At 33.3% G+C, this 20,228-nt stretch overlaps 2 protein-coding genes across 2 annotated transcripts; one reads left to right on the forward strand and one right to left on the reverse strand.

Annotated features, from left to right (window-relative positions):
- Positions 1–372: 372 nt before the first annotated feature.
- On the reverse strand, positions 373–2,342 carry LOC137807601 (uncharacterized). The gene is made up of 3 exons (XM_068608318.1): positions 2,134–2,342; positions 1,004–1,056; positions 373–914 (listed from the first exon to the last, which is right to left on the reverse strand). Exons 1-3 carry the CDS (start codon positions 2,233–2,235, stop codon positions 569–571), a joined length of 501 nt encoding a protein of 166 aa, XP_068464419.1. The 5' UTR covers positions 2,236–2,342; the 3' UTR covers positions 373–568.
- Positions 2,343–17,295: 14,953 nt separating this feature from the next.
- On the forward strand, positions 17,296–18,397 carry LOC137807615 (triphosphate tunnel metalloenzyme 3). The gene has a single exon (XM_068608337.1). It carries the CDS (start codon positions 17,603–17,605, stop codon positions 18,209–18,211), a length of 609 nt encoding a protein of 202 aa, XP_068464438.1. The 5' UTR covers positions 17,296–17,602; the 3' UTR covers positions 18,212–18,397.
- Positions 18,398–20,228: the final 1,831 nt, after the last annotated feature.

The raw sequence follows: 20,228 nt of genomic DNA on the forward strand, positions 1-20,228 counted from the left end.
CCTATTATAACCTGCTAATAGATGTTACCTAACATGAATATGTTTGTGCAATGAGCAGTTTGGACAAAGTGCTATGCCATGGCAAGCTATGACAGCTGCAATTAACGGCCATGGCTCTAGCAATGTGAAGAGAAGAAATGGCATATTTGAAACTCCGACCAAAAAGAAAGGGAAAAGGAAGTAGGTACCATGACCTATTTCTTTTGGCTCAACTCCTAATTAAGTGATCTACATCTTCAGGAACTTCCATTCTTTGACAACCTTACTCTTGGGGTGAACAAACATTTACTCGTACTTTTTGTTTTCTACTGTGTTTCCTTTTCAAACAGCCTTTACCCCTCATTGTCACTTTTTTATCATGATTCTACCATAGACTGCAATGACATCCACTGTAAATGATAATGATAGTGTAACATGAGAATACATTAATGATAACGTCCATAAATTATAATATTAAACCACAACAACATGGCGGTGACAGGTAAACCTTTGTCCTAATACCTAAATTTCACTAAAATCTAGAAAGCACTAACAAAGGCAGATAACAATTTGTCTACTAGTATAATTCTCATTTCCTCTTCTTAGTAGGTGGTTGAGGAGATTTCTCCTCGTCTTCTTCCTTCTCATCTTCATCATCTTCTTCCTCATCGTCTTCATCAATATCATTATCATCGTCGTCATCATCTTCATCATCCTTGTCATCTTTTTCACCTCCAAGGTTGGCCTCGGGATCATCATCAGAATCATCTTCCTCCCCCGCTTCATCACCAGAGAAATCCTCGTCATCATCATCGTCATCTTCTTCTCCATCATTTATGTCATCTTCATCATCATCATCATCTTCTTCTGTATCACTACCATCCTTATTTTCTTCAGAAATATGTTTTCTCTTGTATGGTTGGTCAAAGGGAAACCTAACCAAGAATTATTAAAAATAAGTATAATTGGACATTCCAAACGAAAACAACCACAACACCATCGAGGAATATATGTTCACTATTACCTTCCATCAATTGGTGACACTAAGTTAATTACAGCCGTAAGAAGAGATCCAGTCTGAGGAAAAAAACAAAGAAATTAAGAATCTTTACATCAGCGCCAACATAACAGATTGTATAGTGAAGAAGTTACAATTATGACATACAAAAAGCATACATGCAAGTATACTTAGATCTCAACATTGCAGTTTGACAATCTGTACACAACTTCAAGCAGATGTGCAATGACACAGAATCAGTACCGTGAATACATGTTGCAATACATTTTTTGGCAGAGCTCTCTACTTTGAAAAGGAGAAGAAGAGGGACCGCAGGACAATCGGTACAGTGAATTACAGAGATTATAAAGAAGCTAAAATTTCACGTTTTGACAAGTTGAAACAGCAAAACCATCAAACATATGGTGCAGACATAATCAAAGCAATACACGATTTAGCCATCCTTCTTGACATCTTGCTTGACAAATTATTGGTGATAAAGACAACATTGGAGATGAAAAAACAGTATATTAGTTATAGCTAATACTAAGACATATCATAAACCACATAAAAACATGTTGAGTAGCAGCAGTACGTAACTTTATGTAAAACATCACGGAAAGCTAACAAAAAATCAGCAGCACGAGTGGTGTCAGAAACACAAAAGAGCTAGCTTCATTCAGCCGTTATTCATTGGAATGAAAAATGTGGTCTAACCCCTTTATAGAATACGAAAGTCTCATTCATGAAATTACACATAACGGACTGTCATCTGTCATTCTCTGACACCCACCACCGAAGAGAATGAAGAAGAATAAGTATATTGAGAGCAGTTTTCCTCCACTGTAACAAAATACTATCTCATTTCACCAACTCTTTTTCTAACAAAAACAAAGTTCTACATTTTACAAAAAAGCAAGCAAAAAGGTTTCGGGAAGAGGTGAACAACCGTATTATTCTTACAAGAGGCTCTAAAAGTATAAGGAACATTTCAGTAAAAGACTTGAACTAGAAACTAAAACACATGGAAAAAATGATGCAATCCCACATAAGCAAACAAAACTTGTACAAAAGTTGTAGCAAATATATATAAGTTGAAGGAATTGTGAACTTCTGATAATGAAATTTGAAAAAAAAAGGTTTTTGAAAAGTAATACCATGGTGAGAATAGTGAACAGAGATTTGACAGTGGTAAGGAGAGTATGAACCATCAAAGCCTCCCCCAACGCATGCTCAAAGGTGACAGTCTGAACCTCCATTGTTTCTGCTACACCTCAAATCTGCTATAGCATTTAACCATGAAACCCAAAATATATAGAGACAGGTGACAAGAACTATCTGCGGGAAATGAGGTTGGTCCCTTTAGGGTTTGAGATTCAAATTGAGGTTGCAATTTTCAATTATTACTTGCCACGTCATCTGTATTACCATTGGATAATTTTAAAGTGATATACAAAAATATATTATAAGAGCAAATTAAATTCAATAAATGCATTCAAATTTTGTATTAATTATTTATAATATTATATAAATATATATATAAAAAAAATATTTCAAATTTACTTTCATTGAGAACTTGATGATAATTTTTTTTATTGTAGTTTTAACAATTTTGATTAGCCATAAAATAATTAAAATCATTTTTCTAAAATAAATAGCATCCAAGATTAAAATAAAATTATAAGTCTTTTAAACACATTTAAAAAATCCAAAAAAAAAGTTATTTTGTTATTAAGGGTTAAGGATATTGTATAAAAAATACAACATGCAATGTGGAAAATTGCACAAGCAAATAAGTTCTTAAATTAATGAATACATAAAATAAATCAGTTATGAACAAACAAATTGTTTCTTTCAAGAAAATAAAAGAACAAATTTAGGGATTTATGAGGAATTTTTTTAAAAGATTGTTTTAATTTTACTGTTATTAATTCAGGAATATACCTAAACCAATAGGTTTATTACGGTAGAAAACAACATTAACAACAGTTAAAAAGAGCATATAAAAAAGGTTTTACAATCATCGTTAATTTGGATGTAATTATAAATCAAGAATTTATAACGACGATTTTAGACCCGTTGTTAATTCATAAAATAATAAAAAATAAATAAAAAGTTGGCGCGGAAATGGAGGGAGGAACTTTGGTGGAGGTGGTTGGGTGCAAAGGTCGTGGTTTGGGTGGTGTCGCATAGAGCTAGACCGCGGAGCTTGTGTGTTTTTGGTGCGGTGCAACTAGAAGTGAGAGTGAAGGTTGCAGTGTCGAGCGAGCTGGCGCTTTTTGGGTGTGGTGCGGGTCGGGTCACGCGGTTGGAGTGATGGAGGTTGCGTGATAACGTTTTTGCGGTGTGGTAGAGGTCACGGTGTCGCGCGGTTGGAGTGAGGGTGAAGGTTGCGGTATCGCGCGACTGGAGTGATAGAGGTTGTGCAACAATCAATTGCACGATGACGATTTCGTGGTGTGATGGAGGTTGCGGCTGGAGTGTGGTGGCAGAGAGACGAGTATATGAGAGTTACAGTGAGAGAAGTGATATTGAGAAGAATGAGCGTGAGACAAACTAAGAGACGGAGACGCGCGATACAACATTTTCATGAATTTTTTTGTTCTTTCCAAAACCATCTTTATATATCTACAAAACAATTTTTAACGACGGTTTTTCAGAACCATCTTTATATGTCTCCAGAACCATTTTTAACGGCGATTCCCCTTAAAACCATCGTTAAAAACACAATATAATTACGAAATGATCATTACCTTTTTTTTACGACAATTTTCTACTAACTGTCTTTATATGATATCGTGGTTTTGATATTTTGTACTTGTGGTTTAAAGAATTATTCAAATCAAGATTAATTGGCTTAATTTTAAAAATTATTTGTCTTGTAATTTATTAATCTCACATATGCATTGAATACATATTTTGATAGCTAATAGAATTATGGTAACGTAGTGTGTATGAATTATCGTATAAATTTTATTTTCAGAATCATTTGATGCAGTGTAATATGTTGAATTTATAGCAAATTGAACAAATAAATTATACATGTAATGATTATTACAAATATTTTATTCAAAATTACAATAATTGTCCTGTTAACTAATATTTAATTTGATCAATAATTAAAATTACAATTGTATAACTTTGAAAATTAAAAGAATTATAAAGAACTTCAAAACCTTGATGAATTTCAACAATTTGCATTTAATTGAACAGGCAATTATAAAGTTAAATATGATAAACAAACAAATAACAAAATTAATATATTACAATTACAATAACATTTGTTTTTTTTTTTTTATACTATATTTCCATAAGTTAAAATAAAGAAGTGTTAAAAAAGACTAAATAAACTGGAAAAAATATGGAATCACTAAATTTAAAGTTTGTTAATTTTAAATTCCTTTTTATTGATAAAAATAAAATTATTTGAGTATATTTTCTAATTCACTTCACACGTTTCATCATAAATTTATTCATGTTACACTTTGAGAAAAAATATTTTTTACTAATTTCACGGTTTGTTATTTTATTTATTTACTCTTCTTTTTTGCATGACTTAAAGTTACTTTCATTCTTTGTATTATTCACTTAAATATTGTTACACTTTAAATACTTACACATAATATTTTAGAATTTGAGCCTACTGTAAACTTGTGTATAAGTCAATATAATAAATTTTAGAGAGAAAAAAATCTGTTGTCTCTTAATAGAAGGCCATTTAAATCACCATCAAGAAAATGTGATTTTTTTTTGGGCATTACTTCCTTATTTGTTGCTCCTAATTTTATTGTTGATTTTTTATGAATTTTAACATCTTTACTCACAATAACTTTTTTTTTTTGTCATTTAGAAATTTTGTATATTTTGAAAATGTTGTTGTAGCCAATAAAAACTTTATATTCAACCTTGTCAATTTTATCTCTTTTAACATGTGGAATATCATATAAAGAAACACCTCAAATTTTGTAAATTTTGTTTGCAACCAAATCAACCTACAACCTACTAAAAAATACAACAGTATTTGCCGTTTTTATCCATAACTTTCTTCTTTACTTTACATCGTTCAAGAGCATAAACTTGTTAACTCCAAAAATATTTTTCATAACTGCAAATAAGTCCCTAAAAATTCTTAAAATTACAAAATCAACCTCTAAATATTTTTTAATAACTAAAAATTGGTCCTTACTTTGTTCTTATTATTTTCAACTTAGTCCTTTAATACTTTAATAGTTGCAGTCTGGTCTAATTGAAGTTTTAATAATTTCACTAAGGTTGGTAATGAGCTAATTAAATTGATTCTAATAAACACTTTTAAACTTCAATTATTTATTTGAGTTACAACTATTAAATTTAAAATAAAACTTTGTTTCATAATGATTTCCAGTATGAATATAATTAATACAAATATCTCAACTAAATTTCATACTGATTTTGGATTCCATCTAGAAAACGGATAATAAAAAATATACTATCAATAATCCATATAAATAGATGTTAGAATACATTAAAAATTATTTGAAATGTTTTTTAATTGAAATACATAATTTTGGGTTTAATAAGGGTTAAAATAGGATAATTGTGTATTGCAAATCCATGAATTGTTTGGTTCCAATTGAAAATAATAGAAACAAGTGATTTCTCGCAAATTTTGTACACCCTTCATAAGAACAAACTAAGAATATTTAAGTTTAATGTAAAGGATAATTTGGAGAAGATTTTTCTTCTTCTATTTCAATTACAACCTTCCAAATATAATTATTTCTTTTACAAATTATCTTTGTCCTTTTATGCAAAATTTTGCCTATAAACACAATAACATCTCTCACACCTTCCTCACAATTTCCAGAGAAAGAAATGTGTAAGGTAAGTTTTTTTTCTCCTCTCCTCTTATCTTCTTCTTTTAGTTATTTAAATTCTTAGTCATCTAGTTTCATTTCATTAATTATTTATATTCTTCTTTAAGTTTGACTCTATAAATATGATTTTTTCTTTTTTTAAAGCTTATCGTTGGACAACTTAAATAGAAAAAATACATTATTTTGAGCTTTCAATCTTAAAGTAACATTTACTTTATTAAGGTAAGAGGGTTAACCTCAATCTCGAACTCTTTTTTTTAAATTTTGTTTGACAAAGCCTTCTTAGCTCAGTGGTAAAACGCGTGACTTTTAACCACGATTTGTGTTTTATAACTTTTATTGATACAATGTAGTGAGACTTTCTTTCTCAAAATTACAAGCTAATTACGTAGGGATTTCATCAGTATTAAGTTAATTGTATACAATATCGTACAATAAAAGTATTTGCGAGTTGGTATTAACTATCTCAATGTTGTTTTGTGCGTTCATGAAATACTGAGTTTGTTGCTATATGTAATGCCGCTTGATTGTCACAGAAAATTTGAGTTAGCAAGTTACATGTCACATTTAAGTCCTGCAACCAATATCGCAACCAAACTATCTCCAATCCAAACAAGTATTGGTCATCGCGCGGTATTCTGCTTTCACTGATGATCTTGATACGTTTGTCTGTTTTTTTGACTTCCATGAGATAATAGAAGGACAAAAAAAATGCAATACCCAGATATTGATCTCCGAGTTGTCTGACAACCTTCCCGGTCTAAGTCACAATAAATTGTCAATGTCAGATTGTTCTCGACGGATGACAATAACAATCTTTGTCCCGGTGATCCTTTGATGTACTTTAGGACTCAAATTGTGGCATCCCAATAAGGTTTATGTGGAGCCTGTATATATTGACTTAGGGTCTGAACCGAAAATACTATGTCAGACCGAGTAACTGTGAGGTATATCAGTGGTCTCATGAGTCGCCTGTATTTGACTGGATCCTTTAATAACTCTCCGTGTGGTGTGAGTTTTAGGTATTGCTCCATTGGAAATTTGTCTGGACGAGTACTTGTTGTGAGTCTTGTATCTTGCAAAATATCAAACGCATATTTTCTTTGTGACATGTAAATACCAGCTTTGGAACGGTAAAATTCAATCCCTAGAATCCAAGATCTTTAATGAGAAATTGTTGTAATAGACAATCTTTAACATGCTGAATTTCTGTCAAATAATTTCCTAACAAAAGCATATCATCCACAAAAATCAAAAAGGCAGTAAATGATGAGTTATTATGTCCTGTGAATAGAGAGTAGTCTGTCTTGGACGATTGAAATCCTGCAGATTTAATCACATGAGAAAATGATGAAAACCATGTTTGGGATACTGTTTGAGACCATAAAGGAATTTGTTGAGTCGACATACAATGTTCTCCCCTGTCGATGATGCCCAGGTGGCAAGTCCATGTAGATAATTTCATGCAATGTGCCATGTAAGAAGGCATTTTGCACATCTAGCTGGTGAATAAACCAATTTCTGGCTGCTGCAATAGTCAGGAGACACCTCAAAGTTGTTTTAATTTTACTGTTGGTTAAAAAGTTTCACAATAGTCAACATCTTCCATCTGAGTGTATCTCTTTGCGACAAGGCGCGCCTTATATCTGTCGACGCTGCTATTTGAGTTGTACTTTATTTTATAGACCCATTTGCAGGCGCGCCTTATATCTGTTGACGCTGCTATTTGAGTTGTACTTTATTTTATAGACCCATTTGCATCCGATGGGTTTCTGCCCAGCGGGTAATAGTGTCAAGGTCCACGTTTGATTTAGCTGCAAGGCGGAAAGCTCTTCGTCCATTGCTTTTCGCAAATTTGGATCAATGATAGCTTGAGCATAAGTGTGAGGTTCTTTGGTGGTTGTGATATTAGCAAGATATGCACTATGTGTAGAAGAAAATTGTGAATTAGAAAGAAAATTGTGCATAGGATACCTGGTTCCATTCAGCCAGTCTTGGGCAGTGGTCGAATGATTGGATTGAGATCCCGTTACGTAGTCTTGAAGCCAAGAATGTGGGGTTGATGTGCGACTGGATCGTCGAATAGGAAGGGTGGTTGGAGAAGGTTCAATAATGGGTGCTAGACTTTCTGACGTTGGAGAAGAAGGCTGGTCTGCTTGAGGTTTAGGTGCATTGTGACGAGTAGGAGAAGAAGGTTGGTTTGTTGGAGGTTCAGATGCTTTGTGACGAGTAGGAGAAGAAGGTTGGTTTGTTGGAGGTTGATCGAGTGAATGTTGGACAGGAGTGGTAAGTCAATGTTAGGACAAAATACCTTGTAATGGAGGCGAGGATTGCGTTTGGGACTATTGGCAAAATGGGAAAACACCTTCATGCAAGGTGACATACCGACTTGTAAAAATAGTGTCTGCATCTATATCAAATAATTTGTATCTTTTTTTTATTGAGAGGATAACCAATGAAGATGCATTGTCGAACATGCGAATCAAATTTTTGCTTAGGTGAAACAGCAGTTGCGTAACATAGGCAACCAAAAGTGTTTAGGTGAGAAAGTGAATGTGGAAGATTATATAGCATCTCAAATGATTTATTTTTTAGTAAAGTGATGACAAGCAATTAATTATATATGTGGCGGTTAAAACGCATTGCCCCCAAAATTATAATGATAAATGAGACTGAAATAGGAGGGTTTGTGTTGGATTTAAAATGTGTCTATGTTTGTGTTTTACTACTCCATTTTGTTGAGGAGTATATACATAAGTGCGTTGACATTCAATACCTTTTTTGAGAAAAAAATTACGCATTGAAATAAATTTCAATACGTTGTCAAGATGGTTTTAATAAATGCTTGAAATTGATTTTGTGTAAAAGTAATGAATGATTCTAATAAATGTTGGGTTTCGGAAGACTTGTGAGTCATAAGAAATAACCAACTACATATAGTATACTCATCAACTATAGTAAGAAAAAAACGATTTCCAAAATGAGTTGGGGTTTTATGAGGACCCCAAATGTCACAATGCAATAGATTGAATGGAGAATGAGATTTTATTGTGTTTAAAGGAAAGAGTAGCCTTGTTTGTTTACCTTTGGGACAAATCCTACAATTATTATGAATGGAAATGAGATTTTGATTGATAGGTAGTAATGAAGATGCAAGTTGTAGATGCGCCGGAGAAGGATGTCCGAGGCGCTTGTGTCATAAATCAGGGTCGGTCGAAATTTGAGATGTGTGGGCTTGGTTTGAGATGCATGTTGTTTACCCGAGCCAATCATCCTCCCCGTAGCCAAGTATTGTAAAACGCGCAACCATGTGGAAAAAGACGACACAACAATTTAGTGAACTGGTTATCTTACTAACAAACATGAGATTTAGATTAAAGGAAGGAACACAAAGAACATATTTGAGAGTGATATTATCATTGAATTTAATTGTGCCCGTAGATGAGATGGACACAGTTGAGACTGTGGGCACATTAATACTTGGAATAAATGATGATGAAGTGTGTGTGAAAAATTGTGAATCAGATGCAATATGATTGGCTGCTCTGCTATCCAAAATCCATGGTTTCGTAAAAGCAGAATTAATAGATGAGTTATGGGAAAGCAGACTTGCAGCACTAACGTGTCATTTTTACGGTTATTGTTGGGTGAGTAAATAGTCTTTGTCAATTGCTGAATTTGCTCAACAGTAAAGCCTTGTACAAGGTTTCTATCAGACTCGTTGGTGTCTTCTTTGCCAGACATGATCTCTTACTTAACGGATAAAAATTAGAGAGGTTGTCAGAGAGCACCGATCTGGTGCTCTAATACCATATAAGAAAATTGTATGTAAGATGATGGTAGTAAGAAGAAAAAAGATGTTTTTTTTATTCTCTTGTGTGTATTTACATCACTCCATACTCCATGTATACGAAATATATATTAGTCATGCTAATCACAAGCTAATTATGCTAATTATGAAATTCTATCGTTATTAAATTAATTGCGTATAATTGTGTACAATATCGTACAATAATTGCATAACTATATTTTCTACTTCATTTCACATATTTCCTTGTACATTTCATTATAACAAAGGTAAGAGGGTTAACCTCAATCTCGAATTCTTTCTTTTAACAAATTAAATTTTTGACAAAGCCTTGTTAGCTCAGTGTGGTAGAGCGCGTGGCTTTTAACCACGTGGTTGAGGTAGTGTGTAGTAACGTGGTAGAGCGCGTGTTTTTTAACCACACGTGGTTGAGGGTAGTGTAGTAACGTGGTAGAGCGTGTGGCTTTTAACCACGTGGTTGAGGGTAGTGTAGTTCTCTTCTCTTCCTTTCTTAGTTATTTAAATTTTTAATCATTTAGTCTCATTCCATTAATTATTCCTATTCTTCTTAAGTATGACTCTATAGATATGATTTTCTCTTCTTAAGAACAACATTTACTTTATTAAGGTAAGAGGGTTAACCTCAATCTCAAATTCTTTCGTTTAACAAATTTTTAACAAAGCCTTCTTAGCTCAGTGGTAGAGCGCGTGGCTTTTAACCACGTGGTCGTGGGTTATTGTACGCAATTAATTTAATAATGATAGAATCTCATAAATTTTTAAATATATTAGGTAAAAAGTTGAATCAAAATCTCTATTTGAAATATTTTAATTCAGTCACATTTTTTTCTTACACTCAAATACAAAAAATATCATATAAATAAAGAGATGTATGGTTTAAGAAAAATATAATAACTAATGGAACGGGTTAAAATAAAGTAGAGGATTGTTGTGTCGTTTTTACTCCATATGGTTGCGTTTTGCAGGACTTGGCTACGAAGAGGATGATTGACTCGAGTAAACAACACACAAACTTATACTACATGTCCCCTCTTCCAAACTAAGCTCACGCATCTCAAATTTCGACCGACCCTAATTTATGCGTGTCTACAACTTGCATTATACTACATGTCCCCTCTTCCAAACCAAGCCCACGCATCTCAAATTTCGACCGACCCTAATTTATGCGTGTCTACAACTTGCATCTTCCTTACTACCTATTAGTAAAAATATCATTCCCATTCATAATAATTGTAGTATTTGTCCTAAAGCTAAACAAACAAGACTACCATTTCCTTTAAGCACAATAAAATCTCATTCTTCATTTAATCTATTGCATTGTGACATTTGGGATCCTCATAAAACCCCAACTCATTTTGGAAAACGTTTTTTTTTTCTCACTATAGTTATCCCATGATTAATGGATCTCTACCTAATTAGCTTGTAATTTGGAGAGAGAAAGTCTTTCTATACTTGTATATATTTCCTATACATGAAGTGATGTAAACACACATAAGAGAATAAGAAATATCTCTTTTTCTCACCATTCTCTTATATATCATTTTCTTATATCTGGTGTGTGGGTTTTTTCGTTCCGCTTCAGTTCAACTCTAGATCTGGAGATCTCGAAATGTTGAAGATGTTGTAGAAAATTCGGTGTTGTTTGTGGAAAGTTGCAGAAGTATAGTATCAGATGATTGTCTCCTTTATCCCGCAACAGTTTAGCAAGGAGAATGGGGTTCCGCTCAACAAGGGTTTGCAGTTTCCTCCTTTCCAGCGGCCTCCTCCATTTCTAGCAGGACAACGCTTAAATCTGTGGAGCAGTTTCACTGTTTCTCCATCTATAAATATACGTCTCTTTTGCTCTAGAGAAACATCAACACTCACGACCTCTTCCTATTTTTCTCTTATTTTTCTTTCTCTTTTCCTTTCTATTTTTTTCGCTATTTTGAGTTCTTACTATTTTAAGAGTTGCTTGCTAGTTTTCTTATCCTTAGTATTTTTTGAAAATTTATTGTTGTATCTTAGGGACCTCGCAATACACTGCCGATAAGTTCTTACGGACAGTGATCACTCAAGCCTCAAGAAATCAATCATGTTCGCGTTTTTAACTTTTATTTACTACAATCGCAGGAACTTAATTACAACAACTCTACACCGGAGACGTCAAAACAATGTTTCTACAACTCATACTATTTTTGCGAAACAGTTATGAACGTCTCAAAAATTGAAGTTTTAACTGGTCATAATTTTTGACACTGGAAAGAACACGTGTCCACCTTGTCGGACATGTATGGAGTCACTTTTGCACTTACGATTTCTAAACCCGACTCAAGCACACTTGTGAAACAAATTGATGTTTGAACTCATGCGAATAAAGTATGTTGTCACACCTTACTCAATGTATTATACGATTTGTTAGATGTTTATTGCTCTTACAAGGAAGCAAAAAGATATTTGTGATTCCCTTATTCCCAAATACAACGTTGAAGACGTAGTTGGACAAAGGTTCGTGATTGAATACGATAACATCAAAATTCAGATAAACAAATACCACAAGTTGCTTGAAAATATCAAAGTAGAGAGCATAACCTTGTCTGATGAATTCGTGTATGAACTGCTGATAGAAAAACTTCTGCAATCTTGACCTAACTTCAAATAACAACTGAAGCATAGGCACAAAAAAATGTCACTGCCAGATTTGATCACTGACATCATCATTGAAGACACCAACATAAAGGAGGAGTGTGTTGCTGCAATGGGCCAAAGCCTTGTATGCCAAGGTAAACATGGTAGAAGACAAACCAACTCTACAAAGGTACTAGAAAAAAATGATCACAAAAAGAAATCTAATAATAAATATTTTCATCCCAATGGAACTACCCCCCACCTTCAAGAATAAGAGAAATTACTTTATATGTGGAAAGCTAGGTCATCATGCACCTCAGTGTAGACATAGGGCCAAAAACGACAATCCTTCTAAGACAAATATAACTGAAGGGGAAGATATCATTGTTGCAGTCGTTTCACAAGTAAACCTTGTGACCAGTGTGAGTAAAATGGGTGGCAGACTCTGGGGCTACCAGACACATTTGTGCAAACATAAATGTATTTACCTCCTACACAAGTGTGGGGAATGGAGAAAAACAAGTTTATCTAGGTGATTCTATGACAATTCCTGTCCTAGGAAAAAGAAAGGTTCTTCTAAAGCTCACTTTTGGTAAAACTTTGGCTTTAAGTGATGTGCTACATGTGTCATCGATTAGAGTTAATTTGATCTATGTAGCATTCTTGGGCAAAGTTGGGGTTAAAATGTCATTTGAATCTGACAAGATTGTTATGATAAGAAAATAATGTTTTTATGAGAAAGGGATATTGTGATCAAGGTCCTTTTGTATTAAACATTTATGAAGTTATTAATGAATATGGGGTCTTATGCTTATATTGTTGATTTCATATGATATGTGACATGCTAGATTATGACATGTGAATTATTTGTATGTTAAGAAATTGCAACGTAGGATTAATCAACTTGGATGACAAACAAAGTAATAAATGTGATATATGTGTAAAATCCAAAATAATAAAGAAAACATATCATTCTATAGAATGTCAAACTCAATGTCTTAGTTTCATTTATACGGAACGTGCTAATTTAAAACAAACCATGTCTAAGGGTGGTAAAAGTTACTCTGTAACTTTTTTAGATGATTTTTCAAGATACACCAATGTGTATTTAAATAAACATAAGGATGAACCTTTTGATATGTTCTTAATTTATAGGGCAAAAGTAGAAAATCAAATGGAATAGGAAAATTAAAAGGACTAGGTCAGATAGAGGTGATGAATATGTTTTGTTTAATGATTATTGTGTTAAATAAGGCATTATTCATGAAGTAACCATGTCATATTCACTTGAATCTAATGGAGTAGCTGGAAGAAAAAAAATTGACTCTTAAAGAAATGATGAATGCGATGCTTATTAGTTCTAATGTTCCTAATAACCCTTGGGGTGAATATATAATTACAACATGTTTTTTGCAAAATAGGATACCATATAAGAAAACTGGTAAAACAACCTATGAGTTGTGGAAAGGTTATCAACCTAATCTTAAATACCCAAGAGTGTGAGGGTGCTTAGCTAAAGTGATGTTACCTGATCCTAAGAAAAGAAAAATAGGTTCTAAAACTTTTGATGGTATGTTCTTATGCTATGGGGAACATAATGTTGCTTATAGATTTCTTGTTCTTAATAGTGATATAATTGAACGTAACACGTAACATTGTAGTAGAGACGAAAAATGTCGAGTTAGTTTAAAAATGATTAGCTTAATTAAACGAGGAGGTGTGAGTGACCTCTAACAAATGATATGGATACAAGCCTCTTAGGAGGAAGTTAATATTAATTTTGTCTTTTCTTATTCTAGCATTTATTGACTCTTTGTTGTATGTTCGGTCTCTTTGGCTAGACATATGATGAGTGTACTACTTGTATATATTCAGACTCTCTGCTTTTATTTAAGTAAGGAAAAGAAAATAGAAGAAATATTCTTTCTCATATTCTTTGCATTCTTTTTTTCTTTTTTGTTCATCTCAGTTTTTTTTTTATAATATGATATCAGAGCTCTGGATGCTACATTTACTCATGAGTGAAGTTCTTGATCCCTCATAAAAATTTTGGTCTCCTTACCATGTTAATTCATTTGATAATATTTCCTTTCTCATTGTCCCTATTATTCTTGAGGGACCAAACTATCATCATTGCTTTCATTTATTTCAAATAAGTTTCATTTCAAAGAACAAGATATGTTTAATTGATGGAATCATAAAAGCTCTCACTCATACCAGCTTATTGTTTCCAGCATGGCAAAGAGTCAATATGTTGGTTGTTTCTTGGATGCTCAAGGTTGTCTCTCCACCCATCATATAGAGCATCATTTGTATTGAATGATTGAAGGGAGATATTCTCACAAGGAGAAATTATTCATGTTTTTTATCGTTAGGAAATGATTTCTTCTTTCAAACAATATTCTAATAATGATGAGCAAAATCATGAAGGTTCAAAAACCAAAGTGCAGTCTCAACAAATTGGTTTTACTCTTGAGCAGTATCAAACATTGTTAGCTCTTTTACAACAATCCAAATCCAATGACAATCTTTCTAATCAAGTCTCTAGTATTTCTTCCAACATGACAACACAATCTGGTAATAAAATTATTTTTTCCTTCAGTTATTGGATTCTTGACAGTGGTGCTACCGACTATATTTGTTCATCCTTAACTCATTTCACTTCATATCATCAAATTAATCATATTTATGTCAAATTATCATATGAAAATAAAGTCATTGCCAATTATTTTGGATGTTTTTCTCAATCAAAATCATGTCATAGACAATGTTCTGTATATTCCTTGTTTCACTTTTAATCTTCTTTCAGTAGCAAGGATGACCACCATAAGGTTGTTTCTTTCTCTGGCTTATATCTATAATTGGGAATAAAAACAATTAGACATAAACAATGTTTTTTTACATGGAAAGTTCAAAAAGATGGTTGCTCCTCCTAGATTGACTTCTATTCAACTAGGACAAGTTTATAAATTAAAAAAGATTTCATATGGCCTTAAGCAAGCCAAAAGAGAGTGGTTTGTCAAAGAGTTATCTTTTTTGCTTTCTATGGGATATACTCAATCTACAAATGATCATTTCTTGTTCATTCTTCTGAAGGATCTTTTACAACATTATTGGTGTATGTGGATGATATAATATTGGCAGAAAATGATAAAGAGGATATTGGGCGAATCAAACAAGTCTTGAATCAGACATTCAAGATTAAGGATCTTAGGGATTTAAGATATTTTCTTGGTCTTGAAATAACAAGAAATAAGAAAGGGATAATGATGAATCAAAGGAGATATGCACTGGAATGGTTAATCGGGACAAGTCTTTTCGCCTGCAAACCTGCACTTTCTCCAATTGATAATCATGAAAAATCATATTCTATTGGAAGTGTTCTTTTCACAGATGTTCAAGCCTACAAAAGATTGACTTGAAGGCTCATGTATCTCACTAATATCCGACATGACATAACATTTTTTGTGCAATAATTTCCTCAATTTCTTGTTAAACCTACAATTGCTCAATATAATGCAACAATTAGAATACTCAAATAAATTAAAGAAGCTCTGAGTCTTGGTTTATTTTTCTCTTCCAACACTCTCATTTAAAAGCCTTTTGTGATAGTGATTGGGGAACCTGTAAGCCAATCAATGATTATTTTTAGTGTGTAACTTGGAAATTCTCTCATATCCTAAAAATCAAAGAAGCAAGGAACAATATCAAAGAGTTCATGTGAAGTTGAATACATGACAATTGTCACTGTTACATGTGAAATTCAATGGCTAACTTATCTTCTTCAAGATTTCAAAGTTCCTTTTAAGCAATCATCTCTTTTATACCGTGACAATGACTCAACAAGAAAAAATTGCAACAAATCTAGTGGTTCATGAGTGTACAAAACACATAGAAATAGATTGTCACATTTTTAGAGAAAAAATGAAGAAGGTTCTCATACTTTTGCTTCCCATTTCTACCACAGAGCAACCAACTAACATTTATATCAAAGTATTGAGTCCTCAATCTTTCAAGAGTATTTGTTCCAAGTTGGGTCTAATCAATATTTGTTCCCTAGCTTCCGGGATAACAAATGATATAGATACAAGACTTATAGAAGGAAGTTAATATTAATTTTGTCCTTTTCTTATTTTAGCCTTTATTGACTCTTTGTTTTACATTTTGTTTCTTTAGCTAGACTTAGGAAGAGTGTATTGCTTATATATATTCAAAATCTCTGCTTTCTTTTAAGTAAGGAAAAGAAATATTCATTCTCATATTATTTGTCTTTTTTTCTCTTTTTGTTCATCTCAGTTATTTTTTTTTATAATAGCTCCTTTATTCACATGCCTTTAAAAATGTGTTTATGGAGGTTTTAGATATGTTTACTTTGTAGACTCTGATATATTAAAGTTATATTATCCAGTAATCAAATTCCACATGTATTTTTTTTTTTAAATTATCAAAATGGATAAGTTAGACTTCTTCACAATAAAGTAGTATCTATATGATATGATTTTAGTGTATTCAAACTGATACGATTTTAATATAATTAAATTTTAACTAAAATCGTGTCACAACTTATCCATTTTAATAATTTTTAAAAGATTTACCCATTTCAATAATTAATAAATAAAATTGCACGAAATTAGTAAAAATCTGATGTTACACCTCTATTACGTATACTATTTTTTATCATACATCTATTTACTCAATTTCCTTAACATTTCCCTTTAATAACTAAAATACTTTAAAAAATATAAAACATATAATTTTATTACGATTAAATATTTTTTTTTATATTTCTATAATTTCCTTAGTCCAAAATTTAATTTTTTTAATATTTATATTAAAAAACTATTAAAATAATTTATTTTTTATTTTTTATAATAAAATATGTTAAAACTAAATTCATATAAATGATATAATATTATAATACAATTATTTTAAAAATTCGTTTATTATATAAAAAATTCCTACGAAAACATATTTAACTTTTTTTCATTATTATTACTACCCAGACGTGACCCGACCCGACTGTGAAGGCTAATAAGAACAGGGCCTAGTTTACTTAAACGGCGGAGAAAGAGAACGAGATAGAGCGTTTTGCAAGTTAGAAAATGCTGAGAAGAAAGCCAACAAAAATCGAAGTCAAGATCGAAGACAAAGAAGAACTCGAGGAAGCTCGTCGCCGCAGCGCTTCCCTCACCACTGCCACCACTACCGCTCCTCCTGGCACCTCCTCTCTCCTCCGTCAGCTGGACCGCGGCGGCGAAGATCCCTCTTCCAAGGCGCATCGCATCGGCCTCTCTTCGTAAAACCCTAACCTCAGTCTCTCTCCTTTCTTCCCCAATGGAGATCGAAGTGAAGCTGCGCCTCGCGGACGCCAACGCCCACCGCCGCGTTACCACCCTGCTCTCCCCCTTCCACGTTGTCACCCACCTCCAGCAGAACCTCTTCTTCGACGGCGCTGGGTCCGAGCTCTCCGCACGCCGCGCTGTGCTGCGCCTCCGCTTCTACGGTGACAACGAGCGGTGCGTCGTTTCGCTAAAGGCGCGGGCGGTGCTGGTGGACGGCGTGAGTCGCGTGGAGGAGGACGAGGAGGATATGGACCCGCGGGTCGGGCTCAAATGCGTTGCGGAGCCTGGGAAGTTGGGATCGGTGGAGTCCAGGGTTTTGCGGAGGGTGAAGGAGGAGTTTGGAACTGAAAAGGGGTTTGTAGGGTTTGTAGGGTTGGGAGGGTTTGGGAATGTGAGGAATGTGTATGATTGGAAGGGATTGAAATTGGAGGTGGATGAAACTAAGTTTGACTCTGGAATTCTCTACGAGATCGAATGTGAGAGTGCTGATCCTGAAGGAGCTAAACGGCTCCTTGAGGAGTTCTTGAAGGAGAACGAAATTGATTATTCTTACTCTACAGTCTCCAAATTCGCCATCTTTCGATCTGGGAAACTGCCTTAGTCAGTAAAATTTGTTTTCTTCTGAGTTATTCCATGCTCTTGCTGTTAAAGAGGTTAAGAATAAAGCAAACTCGTGTCTTCTGAGTTGCTAATGTTATGAATTTGAAGTGCCTAGTTCTTTTGTTTATGGATGTTTGATTTATTGTTTTTATATTGCAATTAGATTGGTCTTTCATTGGTTCTAAAATGATGCTAACTCTTACGTAACTAGTAATTTTGATACGCATCATTACCGCAATTTATGTTAAGACAAATCTTCTCCTTTTGTTGTTGAGTTGAAGACTGTGTTTATGTATGTACTGCGTAGTTCTAAGAAAAAGATAGAAGGCTAGAGGGAAAATAAACTAATTTACCATTATGTATTTGGGATTTAGAATGGTTAAATGCAAGTTAATACAATTATTTTGCTTAATGTTTAAAGGCAAACTTAATGCTCAATCCTAGGATATAGTCTTTCATTGCCCATCTAAGTAAAGATCATGATCTTGATAGTAACAGGAGGAGAAGAGCTATTAGTATTGTGCTTCTGTGATGTGACTTGTCTTAGGGGATCAGATTAATAACAAGCAGCTAATGCTAACAAAACATGCTTGCCATTGGCGTCAAATTTACCTTAGTCATACTAAGGAGTAATAGAAGAGATTCACTAAATAGGAGTAGAACTCGAATAACTTGTAAGATAATTTTTGTGTAAAATCATGTTATTGTTACATAGACTACCGAGGGATGTGATAAACAAATTATATTGTTAAGTGTTCATTATGAAAATAAACTAATTTACCATTATGTATTTAGGATTGAGAATGGTTAAATAAGACTATACAATTATTTTGCTTAATTTTTGAAGGCAAACACAAACTGAGAAGATGCATGGTCCTTCTGTTTTCGTCTTGTGAAACAATGCTTAATCCTTGGGTTTATCATTGCCGCAACTAAGGAAAAGACCCTTGATTATGCTATATTAGCGATGGATGCTTCTATGCATAGCTCTAAACCAGGACAATTTGTTACTTCTGTCTTTTCTTTCTCTGTTTCAGAGCTTTGCCTCAGTGTCCTAGTCAGAAGAGGTAAGGGCAAGAGGGAGACAACAGAGGAGTTAATTTTGCTGATCAATGCAGGAGGACGGAATGGAAAAAGAATGTAATAGGATTCGAGATTGTTCTGAGCCTATGAGAAACTGCTCTGCACAAGCTATTCTTATCTACTAAGCTGGGTTTATAATATCAGTACGAATAATGTGTTTGACAATGTGTGGCAGAGAAGTATTTGTAAGGAAATGCATGCACATTTAGTCCGTGGTGAGCAACTATGAGACCATGTTCTTTTTCTTGTTTTTATGGTCCAGTAGGCAGTGAAGAATATCAATTGGGTGGGGTTTTGTAGCTGCTCTGCTACTGTTGACAAAGTGTTTTTCCATTTGAGGTTGAGGACATAACATATCATATTCAATATAGCCTGCTTGTGTCACGCCAATAAGTTTTTCAGTGTTTGTAGTATCCAAACTTATGGTTATGCAATATTAGCGGTTACTGATATTATAATGTTAGGATTATTCAAACTTAGTAGATAGTCTGTGTAAGCATGTAAGTATAAAGATACTGAGGGGTTGAAAGGGGAGTGTCAGACAATTTAGATCTATAGCTAAGGAGTTTTGTTTATCCAAAAGTAATCCTTTCTTGGCTTTATGTATTATGTGCTTATAGTTCTTCTTGAACCATTTAATGATATATCTTTTGCTTGGTGATAAAAAAAAGGAGTCCATAACAAAATATCTTCAGTGAATTATCCATCACAAATTTAGGGATATTGGGTAAGGAGAAAATCTATTCTGCTCCTTCCATGTGTATGTTCTGCATGACTTATTTTAGGGAGGTGATTTTTCATGAATAAAATGACTGTATTGGGATTCATCTCAACATATGGAAACGATTAAGATAATTTAAGCAAATATTCTTTTGATGGTTTTTACCTAAACACCTTTTCAATAAATATGTTGCAATCAAATTATTTTTATTTGA

Source organism: Phaseolus vulgaris, chromosome 3 (genome assembly GCF_000499845.2).
Source record: "Phaseolus vulgaris cultivar G19833 chromosome 3, P. vulgaris v2.0, whole genome shotgun sequence".
NCBI classification, from domain to species: domain Eukaryota; kingdom Viridiplantae; phylum Streptophyta; class Magnoliopsida; order Fabales; family Fabaceae; genus Phaseolus; species Phaseolus vulgaris.

Bases quoted from the DNA above. Each gene is read 5' to 3' on its own strand.
- LOC137807615 (XM_068608337.1), top strand. From the start codon at position 17,603: ATGGAGATCGAAGTGAAGCTGCGCCTCGCGGACGCCAACGCCCACCGC.
- LOC137807601 (XM_068608318.1), bottom strand. From the start codon at position 2,235: ATGGAGGTTCAGACTGTCACCTTTGAGCATGCGTTGGGGGAGGCTTTG. The intron at 1,057-2,133 runs GTATTACTTTTC...TTTTTTCCTCAG, and splicing joins TGTTCACTATTCTCACCATG to ACTGGATCTCTTCTTACGGC. The intron at 915-1,003 runs GTAATAGTGAAC...ATTCTTGGTTAG, and splicing joins GTGTCACCAATTGATGGAAG to GTTTCCCTTTGACCAACCAT.